The sequence below is a fragment of the Limulus polyphemus genome, unplaced genomic scaffold, assembly GCF_000517525.1.
Source record: "Limulus polyphemus unplaced genomic scaffold, Limulus_polyphemus-2.1.2 Scaffold151, whole genome shotgun sequence".
NCBI classification, from domain to species: domain Eukaryota; kingdom Metazoa; phylum Arthropoda; class Merostomata; order Xiphosura; family Limulidae; genus Limulus; species Limulus polyphemus.
Window position 1 is genome coordinate 473,010 of NW_013665761.1, and position 15,978 is coordinate 488,987.

At 31.2% G+C, this 15,978-nt stretch overlaps 1 protein-coding gene across 1 annotated transcript in view; it reads right to left on the bottom strand.

The window, feature by feature from the left end:
• The window catches only part of LOC106475995 (hemicentin-1-like), an 83,256-nt gene extending 81,978 nt beyond the window's left edge, over window positions 1–1,278 (bottom strand). Inside the window, exon 1 of the mRNA XM_022381094.1 lies at window positions 792–1,278. Coding sequence (XP_022236802.1) covers window positions 792–870 — 79 coding nt within the window. The 5' untranslated portion in view covers window positions 871–1,278. The remainder of the gene's footprint in view (window positions 1–791) is intronic.
• Window positions 1,279–15,978: the final 14,700 nt, after the last annotated feature.

The window sequence follows — 15,978 nt, forward strand, 5'->3', positions numbered from 1 at the left end:
ACGCCCCCACGTCTGAAAGTGCGAGCATGTTTGGGGGTGACTGGGATTCGAACCCGCGACCCGCAGATTGCGAATCGAGCTCCTTAACCACCTGGCCATGCCGGGCCGAGGCTCAAAGGAATGTTACAACTAAAGCTTGTGTAGGTGAATTTCTAACCTATTCTCTATAGAGCCTGGATACATATTTAATATTTTCAGTAGCTAAACGTAAGTGTTTTAAAACTTCGTATTACAGTCGCGTCATTCTACATGTTTATAACATATATATATATATACATATATATATTATAAACTATGTTTCAAATACTAAAAACTAAAAAAAATAACTGATATAATTAGAAAGTATGGAGTCTAATACGGCTCCATAGAAAGATAATATTTCAGAAAACTGTGTAAAGTTTTTGCAATAATTAGTATTTCAGAAACTGATAGCTCTGTCCTTTAGGCGTAAACCTGATGATAGAGTACCTTCTATTTTCTGATATATAAACCCTTGGTTTTACACACATTTGCCATTTTTCTTAGATTTTCCTTGTTGTGCCTAGTAAAATATTGTAGTAATTATCAATTTATGTGAATTTTCTTCTTCTTTCAGAATAGCATTTGTTAGGTTATATATTCACCGTGATTAATACATCACAAAAATGTTAACTGAAAAGCATGGAAGCTACTTAAATAAAGGAAAATACATAAAAAGTGACAGAAACGTAGAAGATATGCATACATATATGAACACATAGATTATTTTTGTCTGTACCTGACGATATCAGCATAATATAAGTATCACTTACCTGTCTCCTGTCCGAAAGAATGAAAAAAACAGTGACAGATAATAGCCCAAACTGCAAACAAATAGTGAACTGTGGTCATTTTTATGAACACGAGAATAAGTTTTTTTTTTTCAAATTGTCTCTGATCTTTTATACTTTTTTCAAGATGCTTATATATCAGAAGTTGTATGTCGCTGCATAACTAACATCAAAACTATGCGTAACTACAACTGTTTATATATTTATTAGGATCGACGGGTGCATGCTCTGTCACTATTAAACGTACTGCACACGCAAAAAAATAATAATTTTCTTGCGCTGCAGAATACGCCTTCTCCTGTTACTTTGTCATGCGATTATGATAGATAGGTTAATGAAGCAGTTCCGGTGGTTTGTTACGCTTAACTGATATTTTCCGCCTTCACACAAATAGCTCAAAAAATGAATCAGCAACGCCACTAAGATAACTAAACAAGTTTGATTTGCGCCAACCCCCAAATTCTTATTGTGCACCGCACACTGTGCAGTCACGACCACCACTGACTGAAATGTAATGGGGCAAACAGATAGGCGAGATACAGCTTCACTTCCCAATGTAAAAAAAAAAAAGAGACGAAAGAAACAACTTATCATTGTAGCGCCATCTAGCGAGTTATAACTTTTAGAATGGCGATCGAAGTCCAACGTTCTATTAGAGAACGACGTTATCGTTGAATTAATTGCTCCTGTTTCTATCTGATCGTATGAAAAAGTTGATTTTAAATAGCGTCCAACTTAGATTCTTGTTATATGAGATTCGATTATTTTTTCTCTGCGGGAATAAACATCAAAAAACAATAATATTTATAAATTTTACATTTCCATTATAGTTTAATAAACAGACCAACACAATCACTCATGCGATAATTAAATTAAACCGTTTTTCTATTTCCTATGGAAGGCGTATGGTAAGAAACGCTTTAATTAGTACATGTTATCAAACCCGTATTTCAAAACTAAGCCCAAGAATGAACAAACTTAAAAGTTTTGTTTTGTTTTGACGTATTTTGTATTAATTGAAGCCATCACAGAAGTGAAACAGGAAAATATATGCAATTCATACATCAACTTTTAGTTCTTTTTTCTAAAACTAAAAAAAAAGAAAAAAAAACAACGCGTTAAAAGAAATTGTTCAAGTTGAGATACCGAGACAAAATATTAATTGTAGTATCCACTCACATAAAAAAACAACAACTAAAATAACAAAAAACATGTAGCCCAGAATTTACACATGAATGAGTTACCATTTTGGATGACATTTGAAAAACTGAATATAATAGTTTAAAGATATTTAAGCAGCTGGTATGCTTATAAAATTATGAATGTTGTGTAATGAGTGACACTGAATAATGCACACGCACACACAAGCATTATTTAGTTGTCAGGTTTTCATTTCACCACTTTGAAATGATAATATGCACGATTTTGTTATAAATTTGTGGTCTAAGACTCACAAAAGTTATAGTGTATAAACAAGTGCATGTTCTTAGATAAAAGTATAGAGTAAGTGATAAGAAATGCCTACAACTAGTATTCTTAAGTAGAATATACAACTACCTGAATTTTAAATAAAATTTTAATTGGCATAATGATAGTATGAGGTACGCCTTGCAGGTGGTTAAAACAATGCCACCTTATATATTTTTTTTTCCTTAGGATGGTCTAATTGAACGTAAAACTCCAAGCAGCAACACAGTCACGTACACATATGTGATGTTGGTAGATGACAGAATAGTTTGGGAAAGTAATACCATACTATTAAAGAAACATAAAGAACAGAAAAATATTGTCCGCAGGCTTCACAAGTATATATATCAACTCTCTTATTGACAGATACTGGTGGAAAATACCGTACAAAGTCTGTCCTCTAGAGTGGAATGATTCTGACATAACCTAAATAAGACATCTGTTCTCTAATTTCAATTTACCGCCTTACAAAAAAGGGGTTTCAAGTTCACTCTTCTTCATCAATGAGCATTATTACAATCCGATATATACAGCTTTTGGGATTGTAATTCGTAAAATAAATTGATACTACTTCAATATTTTACTTTATTAGAAAATGCAATTCTTGTGCTCCAGCTAGTACTGTAACTGTATAACACAACCGTAAATATTGTCAATTATTATGATATATATAACGTCTTACTTTGGCGAAGCATGATGTATCAGTTGGAATCTATTGTATCATTACATAAAAATAAGATTGATAATATTTTTTTACAAATCAATTCAAATAAATATTACCAGTCTTACTGTGATGTCATGTGACACTAGCTGTCGATCAACAGATCACACTTCGCCATCATAATATTGTAAATGACTGACATAAATAGCGTTTCGACGGGACTTTGCGTGTTGCATTCCCAGCCGACCTGATGAGCTCTGGTATAAGCGAAGGACTCGTCGGCATTGGTGAGCGATCGATTTGCTATTATGTTCTTCTTACTGACGCTGGTCAATGGTTAGTGTTTTGGACTATGGATATTTAAGTCCTGCGTTCGCATCCACTTATAGCACTTATGCCGATTGAATGAGTGATAAGGATGATGACGATAAAATTCCACTATTGAATGAGTTAAAAGGACGATGATCAAATTCTACTATTGAATGAGTTAAAAGGACGATGATCAAATTCTACTATTGAATGAGTTATAAGGATGCAGATCAAATTCCACCATTTTTTCAAATAAGAGTAGTCCAAAAGCTGGCGATGGGTGCTGTTGACTAGCTACCTTCTCTTTAATCTATCAAATCAAAATTAAGAAAAGCTAGGGCAAAACGCCTTTGAACAGTTTTAAACGAATATCTGAAAACAAGGAAATATACTTTTTCCTGGAAATCTCGTAATACAAGGCCAGTAAAGAGAGTTTTGTAAGAACAAGTATTATCAGTGAGATTGCAGTACTACATCCTGTTTAATTTCCTGTATATACTTAAACTGTCAGGACAATGCTACTCACGAGATGTTCGGCAAGGATAAGATCTAATATTTCTAAACAAAAATCAAAATTGCTCCAAGACTGAAATACACAAAAATCTTTTGAGTTAAAAATAATAATTGTATTAAATATATGCCGAAAACGAAAAAAAATCATAAAAACGAAATACGTTATTCCAAACTAACACTACCGGTTGAAATAAGTGAATGAACTACAAAAGAAAATAAGTATATCCACGATTTTAAATAGGGTATATCGAAAGAAACGGAAGTTTTATAAAAAAGTTGGCGAACTGTCCGTGACTGTCCATACAACATGGATAGTGTTACTGTTTATGATGTGGAACTGGTACAACTATACTACGCCACACAGAAACACCTTCCTTTTTAAAATGCAAGTTGAAACAAGCTTAGGCCAAATGTGAAAATAAATTCAATATCTGTCATACAGTAACAGAAATACTCCTTTTTATAACGTGTTTTCCAATGCAAGTGCAGTGACTTTTGAAACACTGTATCTACATTACACGATATTCAAACTTCTACGACATTTCACTTTTTTTCTCAACATCAAAATGAGCCCAGGGAATGCATCTACATCGACTTTTATATTATTTACATTCAACTATTCATTCATGTTTTAAGAAGGAGAATTCGTTTGTAAAAAATAATGGAAAATATACATTAGCTTATACAGGTTGCATACAAAACACGGGTTTCTAAACAGGGACCTCACCAGTTGCATGATGTGGCTTTTTTAAAAAAAAAGAAACCGAAAATAAGCCTCTTCAAAAATAAATATATACATATATTATTGTAATAATAATGATAAAAGGCTTATCTAGGTTTTGACAGACAGCAGCCAAAACTGGTGACCCTGAACACATAGCTCAGATAGCACTGTGTATATTATGCGCGTGAAAAAAATGACACGTATAATAAGAACATTGTTAGTATGAAAATAATGCCAAGTTAGAAGAGACAGTTGCGACATTCTGGCCCACACAGCATTTACAGTTGTACCTATTTGCTTGGTGTTGGCCAAGGTTGCCCCAATTATTTCATATATATATATCTTTATATATATATACCTTGATGGATATTGCATAAAAAATTAACACATATTATAAGGCCTTGCGTACTATTTTGTTATTTGAAAACCACCACATTATTCAACTAGATCTTGTTGCTACTTATAGCTAGAATCTCTCTTATAAGCCTTTGTTAGAATCTAGAAATTGAAACTGTAACTCGGAAAGTTATATTTTGAAGATATATATATAATTTACCTAAAAGTTTAATAAGATTTTTGTTGTTTTACAACCTGCAGTTAAAAAGCCATAAAAGAGTCTCTTTAGTATTTTATACTAGTGCAACACGGATGTTTGTTCAAAACTGAAAACTGTATTAAATATAAGTTCCATATTGCTTGTAGTTCCGAAGAAGTGTTTTAAGAAACAATTTTATGTATTTCCGATTTATAGTTCGATATTAACGATCACTGGCGATACAATTTGACTAATTTTAACAGTGCAACATGTTTAAGGGAATTTCTTTTTCAAACATATATATATACAGGTTCATTGGAGTTTTATGTTTATAAGTCACAGTCTGACTGTTGTATTTCGACGTGATATGTAGTATTAAACTCTTATATAATATTAATTAAGTTTAAAAGAATTCAAAATATACTTGGAAAAAAAGAAATAAGCAACACTAGTAATACTGGAAAAACCTTAAGAAAACAATCATGAATTAATTTAGTAAACAAAAACATCTTATGAATATATGGCGATTTCTTTTGACGGAAAATCTATACAATAGTATTTCTAAACTCTCTCTCTCTCTTCAAAACGATTATAATAAAAGGACTGTCACGCTAGCAAATCATTATGTGTAATGAACTCAACACAGCTATGTTTTTCTGTAGGTGTTTTAAACATTTACATTAAGCTTCTTGTATAAGAAAGCCAGTACATCTACTAATGCCCAAAGAAACACACTGAACATCTGTCATTTTTATGAAATCACACGTTTTGAGCTCCTGATTTTGTTACCCCAAGGTACAATACTGCTCAAACAATCAACAAACCTATTTGCTCAATATTTCAAATGTAAATATTTTGCAGGTGCTCAGTCAGCTACTGATGTAAAACTTAGACTGTTGTATTTTCAGTGTGTTTCAGTATAGTATGCTTATATAACATACCAAAAAATATTCAGCAAGACAAAGAAAGTGTGTTATAAATATCTTGCTAGTTTTCCCTATCTATAAACATATATATATATGAAGAGAGATAAGTGTGTCTGTAAAAAATGAAGTCCAGTTATGCATGAAACTAGTAAAATAAAGTGGTACAAACTTCATGTTATTTTTTGTTGAAATCCAATATGCATAAAAAATCGAAATTTTTTATATACACATACGTTAATATACATAAATGTTTTATTATTGTATGTTTTTGGTTTATTTCGTGGGTTGGTAAACAGTCCTCGAATTACTTCTAACGTAAGATCGTATATTGTTACTAAACCATTTTTCTTATCAATGGTTGACCCTGTGTGTCTGTCCGTTTTTCGTTATCTAACTACCCCTAGATCGCTGGGCCAATCTCAACCAAATTTTTTAGGATGATAGATTGGAACAAGGGGCATGTTAGTTGGAGGTTAACAACCCCTCCACCTCCAATATTGATGTTATTGAACACTTTGACTTAAGCTAACGTTAACTACATTTATAGATAGCACCACGTCTACACACACAAACAAAATATTACATTTTCTATAACAACATACATACAGTGTGTTGAGAGGACACACAAACGTCTTATATATATATCAAATAATGCACTAACACTCTCTATGGAGGAATGCAAGGAAAAAATGGCCGTCACTATTGCAATAATATATAAATTCACCTGAAGTTTCTACTCCAACAGCCATCGTAAGGCTGATATGAAGAGTCGTATCTTGAATTATACCCACTTCCTACTTCGACCCGTGGCCTTACAACTTCGGACCATAAGACACTTTTGTGGCCAATGTCCATCAATAAATTAATAACTTGAAATTGTGTGGAAGGACATTAAGAGGCGAGTGTTGAAAGCGGGTAAAAGAAAGCATTCGTAATGCCACTTTTTTGGCCGGTAACTTTTACCACAAAATCACCCTGATCATCGCACAGTGTATACCATATTTTAAGTTTAACACATAGTCAATTCTCAAAGCTTGTACAAAACTTTTGTTGAGGTAATAATGAATAATGTAATAATATGCTGTGTTATAAATAAATTGTGTGAAAGTTAGGATTTTTGTGTTATTTATCGAATCATTCACCACCACATTTTTTTTACGTTCATAACCCGGACAAAGGACGGATACCTCAGCTTGTATAAAATAAGTTAAACGCTTAGATGCAAAAAAAAAAATATATTAAAAGATGAATTTTACATGCCCATCTGCTTTTTATGTAATGATTATAATATTTTTCTATTCAGTTCTAGATAAAGAAATCTGAACAAATTAGAAATCGATAATGCTGAAATAGATTAACTATTTTTTTTTTAAGTTGGCATTCGTCTTTTATTGTGTCTGCACGCAAAGCTCTTGAATTTGGCTAACAATAAGTATCATACCTGAATTTTATGTAATAGAAACTTTTGGGTAGAATAACAATAACAATAGGTAAACCTCTGCCTCGTTAAATGATTTTCATAAATATACAAGAATAATGTATAGTTATTCATAATTAGTCAAATAATATATGTAAATATTTTGATATTACAGTATACGATAAAACGACAAAAAAGATAAACAAATGAGATGGTACACAGTGTAGTTGCGAAACGAAATTAAATCACTCAATTTATTTTGCAGGTGTGCAGTTTTATTTGTGTATTATGTGCATCCAAATTAACTTTTTTTTTGCTACTTTAGTGCTTATTAACGCGGTTCAAAGTTAGGAGTTCTATCATATTTTGTATCACAACAAGAACGAAAATATGTTTTCATACATTAGCAAACTATATGTTAATATAATTTTTCACCAACTAGAAGTCCTACATTTCTGCTTTAATGATTTGTGGTGAGGGGGAAAAGCATAATGTATGCCTCTTTAAATAAAGCTTGATCACATTCTGGTATATTTAGTACAGTGTTTCAAAGAGAAAAGATATTCTTACTGGACAAATTAAAAGAAATGCATTGAAAATACAGATATAAAAAGCTCTATAAAAATATTCTTACAATCACATACTGATAAGGAAAACTTCCATAATTTTGGAAGTTGTATTTTCTAGTAATGTCACACGAGGTTTAAACTTCTTACGGCATTACAAAAACAGAAACAAATGTTATGCTTAGTTCGTTTTTTATTTCTCACTAAGGGCGTTTAAAGTGTTATGAGAATTCGTGTTTCTGTCACTTTTGGATAATATTTTTTGTTAGAATTTTGTTTGCTACAGTAGTCAAGATGTTTACAAATGCCTAATTTAAATGCTTTCAAAACCCTTGTTAATTTTCTGATTAAATATACTGATAATTCAATAAGGGTCACTGGTATTTGGTGGTATTTCACGGAAGCGAATATCACATTAATAGAAACTGTTATAAGATTCAAGGAAACCTTAGATGTGTTGAGAGCGTATAACCTAAAGTTTCGAAGACATTGGTGCTCTTTCTTTGTAAAAATTGTAAAATTTGAGACTTTTTAAAACATTTTGAAAACATATATCTCTATATGATATTCATTGAATGTTTCTTAAAACAACTATAATTTGCCCTTCATTTCCAGTTGTCTAAATTTTAGCGATGTCTTTTTCTACTGTAATAGACATTCTATAAAATATTATTGTGTTCTTTGAAACTGTTACGTGTTGGTGTTATTATAAAGAGTGCATATAGACTGTTCAGAACAACTTCTTAAAATTTGTTATATATTTTATTTAATTGCTCAAAAGTTCCAGGGAACCACATAAATAGTCTTACCTAAGATAGCAGCAGATCATCAGCTGAAACGTAGTAAAAAGAAAAATGTAACTAGTTAATAATTAGACATAGATGACCATATAGGTTACTATGTATCGTATAAAATGTCAATTAATTATCAAAATATAAATACATAATGTATTTTAAGTGCATATACTGCTTTGAATTTTAATCGTCTAAAATTAGACGTGTAACAAATGAAAAACGAGTTTAATAAACTGTAAACTTTAAAAGGTTTATTCCAACAGTAAGGCAAGATAAACGTAATTAAACAGATAATATAAAGACTTTTACTATTTATGTGCCGAAACAAGTGTTATAGTCATATTCAGTTTCATAAATGATGCAAAAGAGTAATTAGTATTGAATATGCAACATCATTGTTTGTAAAAGCGTAACTCTTATTTGCAAACATCGTGACATGCTTTCTATGTTAACAGAGAGCTGTGTTTAGTTTACAAATATACCTTTTCCTAATATAATAGTTTAGAATTTCTAAAAGGTTTTCTTGTTTTCATATTATATTTAGTGCAGATACAAGGTCGTGTTAGCTGTTAATATAAAATATATGTTATTACCTTCAATTAGAGTCATTTTGTATATAACTCAAAGTTGTAATTAACTTTTTGATTTCCTTTAGATTGAAAATATTATTCATTAACCAATAGGCTTGCCAATTATATTTTACATTCTATGTGCATGTCTATAACAATACACTATGGGGGAGAACATATTGAAATAGTGGCAAAGTAACATCTTACACCAACTAAGATGCAAAATGTCACTGTACGCTAATGTAGGACTAAATACTGTGTTTTATTTAAACTCATTGTCAGGATACGTTTAACAATAATAAATGGACAAATCTTTAGATCTTTGATAAATCAGGGTTTTCCATTTATAATCCATAGTGGCTGATTATAAGATACGCAGATAAAAGTCATAATGTAACATAATTCTTCATTAAAGTTATGTTAAAAGCAGATCTAACTCAGTATATTTGATTCATACTAGACAAATTTCTACATGATGCAGTATGTTATACATTAACTTAATATATGGATAAATATATTGCCCTATAGCTAACGTTAAATAGTTGTTGTTATTTTTTACTGCACAAGTAATGATTTCCAGACTTGTTGGATGGCTCCAACCAGTTCATCAACGTACCGATAATTCCGTTTATGTAAACTAATTGGGTTTTCACACTTTTTACCCATATGCCATTAGTAAATCTGCTTGCCTTCTTATGATCTATGCGGGTACTTTATTCTAGCTAGCTACTACATAAGTTAGGTTGCCTGAGGAGCATATTGTAATCTCAGACTATGTTGTCCTAGTAATTTTCCGCCAAACAAGCAGGGTTAAATCACCAAGTAAGAAGTCTGACCAATAATAACACCTTAGGTGACAGTTGAGTAGCGGTGTGAGAAATAACAAACTTGACCCCAAACGCAGGATCTTCTTCTTTCTCATCATAAATGTTTGGCGAAAAGAAAGGCTGTCGTACGAAGTTAGAGTTCAGGCGAATTATCTGGCGAGTGTATAATAACGTCTGTTAAAGAACGAATCAAAATATCTTCCTTACTTTTTCTAAAAATACGCAATTTATAGAATAAAGTAAGAGATGTAATGTAGTTTAGTTTGCCGTGCATTTAGCTGTAGTTTATATGGAAAGCCCTTCTTAAAGTGAAAGGAGAAACAACAAATCCATATTTTTACAAGGTTAAGCCTGCTTTTCTCCATTACACTCTCAAACAAACTGTTTCTTCATTTTAGTTATTTGTCATCCATTTTAGATATTTTATTATGTGCTTGGATAACCAGAAGCAAAGAGTTTTTGAGTACGTATGTATACATAATCACAAACCATACCATAAACTTTAGTATGTAACATAGAAAGAACTATTCACTCAGAAAATTAAAACGTTTAATGGCGGGTGTAACTCTGTACATATCTGATTGCGTGGCATCGCTAATGGAAGTAAAGGCTTATGGAATTTATTATATCCTATGTTAAATGTAAGTTGTGTGTGTGTGTGTGTGTATGTGTGCTAACAAAACAAGGGTATTAGCACATTAGAGGAAATGAAACAGACTTGTGATGCACGTGAAAACTTAATTTGGTAAAGAAGAAAATACTACATTAAATGGATACCGTTACGCTCTGATTGAAAGTGAAGAACTGAAAGTGGTAACTTTTAAAAAGGTAAAGTTAGATAGTTCAAACCAGAACATATTTAGAAAGTGACAAAAGTGAAAATACTAAAGAATTTAATGTTTTAGCACAGTTATTATCCTAAGTTCACAGAAACAGTCAGTATAAATATTAAAGTTTTGAACGAAGAATTTCCTATCTGCATTTTCAATTCTGCTAACCGTGAAACACAACTTGATTCCAGAAAGGATAATTAAGATCAGCAAAACAAGAAATAACATATATATATTAACATTGTTTCTTGCCTAAAAACATTTATAAAAAGTAAAAATCATGTGTGTATCTTTGTTTTATATTAAATTTACAGTTAGTAAATGCTTGTTTATTGTTTGAGTGAAATGCTTATGTTTCTGACTTACACTTGAATCTAAAAGTGAAGTTAATAATGTAGAATATGATCTAATATATTTTATTTATATTGCCTTTCTCTAACTGTCTATAAATGGTGAATCGGAGACACCTTTGTGCTGTCATTATAGTTAAAGTTATTCGGGTTACACATTGTAGAAATTATTGAACGTGACTCGGGTTTCCCCTTTCTCGTAATAATAAACGTCAAGTGTTAGGAAATCATAACGTTTTATAATAATATATTTAAATGATAAAGTTAATGCTTGTTTTCAAGTGTGCATTTTCTCACTTTATGTTTTGTGTGTTTTATTTGAAGTTCAGCACAAAACTACACAACGGGCTATCTGTGCTTTGCAAACCACGGGTATCGAAACCCGGTTTCTCGCGTTGTAAGTCCGCAGACATACCGCTGTGCCACTTAGGGGCTTCTCATTTTAAAATCTGTTTATTTACCATTTTTGAAGGTTATTCTAACACCAAAAAATGTATAAATCAAACAAATACAATAAAAAGTTCATTTCAGTTCATTTCTTTTTCTTTTTTTACTTTAGTTTTAACTAGAAACTTTCGAATCAGATGTAAAGAAAACCTACAATTTTGTCTTTGATGTTATTTTCATTAACGTTCTCTGTCGCTGAAAATAATTTACAGTCAGAGTTAGTAAATATCTTATCTGTTATTTCGAAGGAAGAAGAAAAAAGACTTTGCAGAGAAGTAATTACGTCGCTTACGATATCAATATCGTAAGCACATTGTCAGGTCATTACAATGCCATGTATACAGTGTATAGGAAACGCTATGTCTTCAAAATCCCGATATACAACTCGACTGGAAAATCAAGTCACGCAAGGAAACTATTCCATCTTTACTATATCACTCTTTGGGTGCCTTAATGACAGTAACCAAGTTTATCTGGCTCTGCGAAGAGTTCAGTTTTGAAACTCAGTTTCTATCGGTAATTTTTCCATGCATTATAAAGTTTTAATTTAAACGTAAAATGATGAATACACGTGCCTTTAAGACTTAATAATTAAAATTCTAGTAAAATAAAGATAATAATTTGTGAAAGTAAATCCTACAAACCTCATTAATATTATTTTTGGTAGATTTTTAAATGTAATGCACTGTAAATCTTTAATTCCTTTTTTTATAGAAGACGCACGTGGAAATGGCTGTTGAATGTAGCAAAGTTTGTTTTTAAGTCCAAGATATTTCAGTCTGCTTAGGAATACTTGTATATAATATGCCAGAGAAATTAAAAACAACAACACAAAATGCAATAAAGAAATGAAATCTGCTGCATGTGGTATAACAGCCTAATATGTAAAAAAAAAAACATTAAACAGGCTTCCAAATGAAATCTGCTGCATGTGGTATAACAGCCTAATATGTAAAAAACAACATTAAACAGGCTTCCAAATGAAATCACTTACTTGACAAAAGATCCAATGCCTGGACCCTAATTTTTCTCAAGTTACATGCCTACACATAGATTGTTCAAAAGGAGCTTCTTGCCGTTGAATTCCACGATAGGCAGTAACACAAAAGCTTCTCATAACAAATGTAAATGGAAAGGCGTTGGTTGTGATAACAGAAAGGGTGGAACAACGGTAAAAAAATTGCCTAAAGAGATAAATACCACTGATATAGAGTTTATAATAGTACTTTGAATGTAATTGATATTCTTATAATGTTATGGAGCTGTTAGTATCCTAGTGTGTGACTTGTTAGTATCCCGGTGGGTGACATGTTTTAGTTGGTTGGAATATGATGTACTGGTAACTAGAGAAAGAAGGCTTGAATACATTTTTGCATCGGGGCATTCATTACAATATCTCAATATCTTCAATTACGGAAAGCTGAGAGAGAGTATTATGCATGGTGAAAATGACCTATTAATTCAAAACAAAATATGTATGAAGGTACAGGAAAGTTTTGCTAAGATAACCTATCAGATAAAAAAAACGTATTAAGATAAAAGCAATTTCTGCTAAGATGACTTATCAGTTACAAACAAAATACGCATAAAGATACAGGCAATTTCTACTAAGATGGTCTATCAGTTCAAAACATAATATATATCAAGATACAGACAATTTCTACTAAGATGACCAATTGACCTATCAGTTCAAAACAAGATATGTATAAAGATCGAGGCAATTTCTACTTAGATGACCTATTGACATTTTATTTCAAAATAAAATATTTATCAAGACACAGGCAATTTCTACTTAGATGACCTATAAGTTCAAAACAAAAGATATAAGCAATGTATACTAAGATAGCATATCTGATCAAAACAAAATATGTAACAAGATATTAATAAATTTATATTAAGATGGCCTATCAGTTTAAAACAAAAACAAATTCAGGGAATTTCTACTGAAGTGGCCTATCTGATCAAAACAAAATATACATCAAGATACAAGCAATTTCTACTGAGATGACCAATCAGTTCAAAACGAAATAGGTGTCAAGATAGAGTGAAATTCTACTAAGATCGCTAATTAACCCATCAATTGAAAACAAAACGTGTATAATATTACAGGCAATTTCTACTAAGTTGATCCATTGACCTATCAGTTCAGAAGAAAATATGTATCAAGATACAAGTAATATCTGCTAATATGGCTTAACGACCTATTAGCTCATAAAAACATTTATAAAGATAGTTTTTACTAAGATGATCTATAAGTTCAAAAGATGAGATACGGGTAATTTCTAGTAAGTTGTTATATCTTATCAAAACGAAATAATTATTAAAATAGAGACAATTTCTACTAAGACTACTTATCAGTTCAAAACAAAATATGTATGTAGATACGGGCAATTTATACTAAGATGACCTATTGACCTATCAGTTCAAAACTGAATATATATCAAGATACAGGCAATTTCTTCTAAGATTGTTAAGTATTAGAATTTCAAACGGTCTGAAACTGAGCTAAATTATACTTTAAAGTTAGTAGTTAAATTGTACTTTGGATTTAGTTATATAAAAGCCGATATATAGTCAGTTTATGGTATTTACCAACAAGATTGATACACACAGTTTTCTTTTTTTAACACAAATATATTTTAATATACAAACAACAATACAATTTACAATAACAGTTATTACAAATAGTTATTACAAACAACGATTTATAAATAAAAGTTTCACAAACTTACAAACAATATAAAGTTTTCTTTCTAGTTTGGAATTTCTTCGATATCTTATCGAGGGTTCATGATGAGCTAGTTGATTACGAGTTGATGTATGCATAAATTATTTAACAAGAAGCCAGCTAACTTTGTCCTTCGTTATTTACCAGCCACACACGCTGAGTCTTTGTCCTTCGTTATTCATCAGCCACACGAGCCGAGTTTTCTGCGATGAATTTATATAATGTTTTCGTAAACATATTAACGTCCGATGAGAATCCACTGAAGTTAAATGAGTTGTAAGGTTCGAACTTTGTAAAGGTTCCTGGTCAAATATCTGAAGTTTTCCGATTGATAAGCGTTATAACAATCACAGTTAAAGCTTCCGAAGTTTATAGCACACTGACAATAGCAAACTAATAATAGATACTGTCTTTTGGTGCGTCACGTTGGTTATATTTATAGGCGTGTGAAGGTTTTAGAAATTTCAATTTTACGTAAGAATCGCTGATATTAAAATAAATATATAATAATAAATCCGTTACATAAGATAGAGGCAATCTATACTAAGATAGCCAGCCTATCAGTTAAAAACAAACAGGCAATTTCTCCTAGGATGCTTTCTATTCATTTCCTTAATCTGTAATAGAACTAATTAGCAAAAATGAAAAGATCAAGACCCTTTAGAACAATAAGTCATAAAGACGTTCCCAAAAAAAGAAATTCCACTTTACATATAAGACATATAAATAAAACAAGAGTACCAAAATATTTATATATAGTACAATGTATTTTATATAACCTTTATTTACAAGCTTCAAATGTGGAATGACAGTAAAACTTGACAGCTAGGATCAGTTTTAAATACTTATGCCGACAGCATCCCACATTTATAACTGGTATTCACCGTCGACACTCAAATGTGAGGATTTTGTAGATATAAAAAAATCAACAACTGATAACAATAAAATATAAAGAATAACAATAGATTACTGAGAAACGGCTATTGGTGATCTATGTTATCCTGGTTACACATTCCGAAATATTATTTGCTCTATAATAGTTTATATTTTGTGTGTACTATCTTGTAAAAACATAGTGTTACATTTATTAGTGGCTCAGCGGTAACGCTGTGGGCATATAACGCTAAAAACCGGGTTTAGATACTCGTGTTGAGAACAAGACAGGTAGCCCAATGTATTGGTTTGTGTTTAACAACAAACAAAGAGTACATTAAACACTGCTGAAGCGCCTTACGTACGTTCTTCAAATTATTTCTTTCACTCTCGAGGTTCTCTTGTGCTTGATTAGTTAATTATTGGTTATTATATGTACTCAGCTAGGTTAGACTCTCAAATAGTTAAAGAGTTATAAATTTCTTTATTATTTAAATATATCTTGAGTACAGCAGTAGTGATTCGAAAATTTATTTCTCCCAATTTTATTATTTTAAACTTTTCGCTTTCAATTTTATCAGGCAGGCGGAAGCACTGCCTATGTAGGGATGGCTCAAATTGTTCATCGAAATG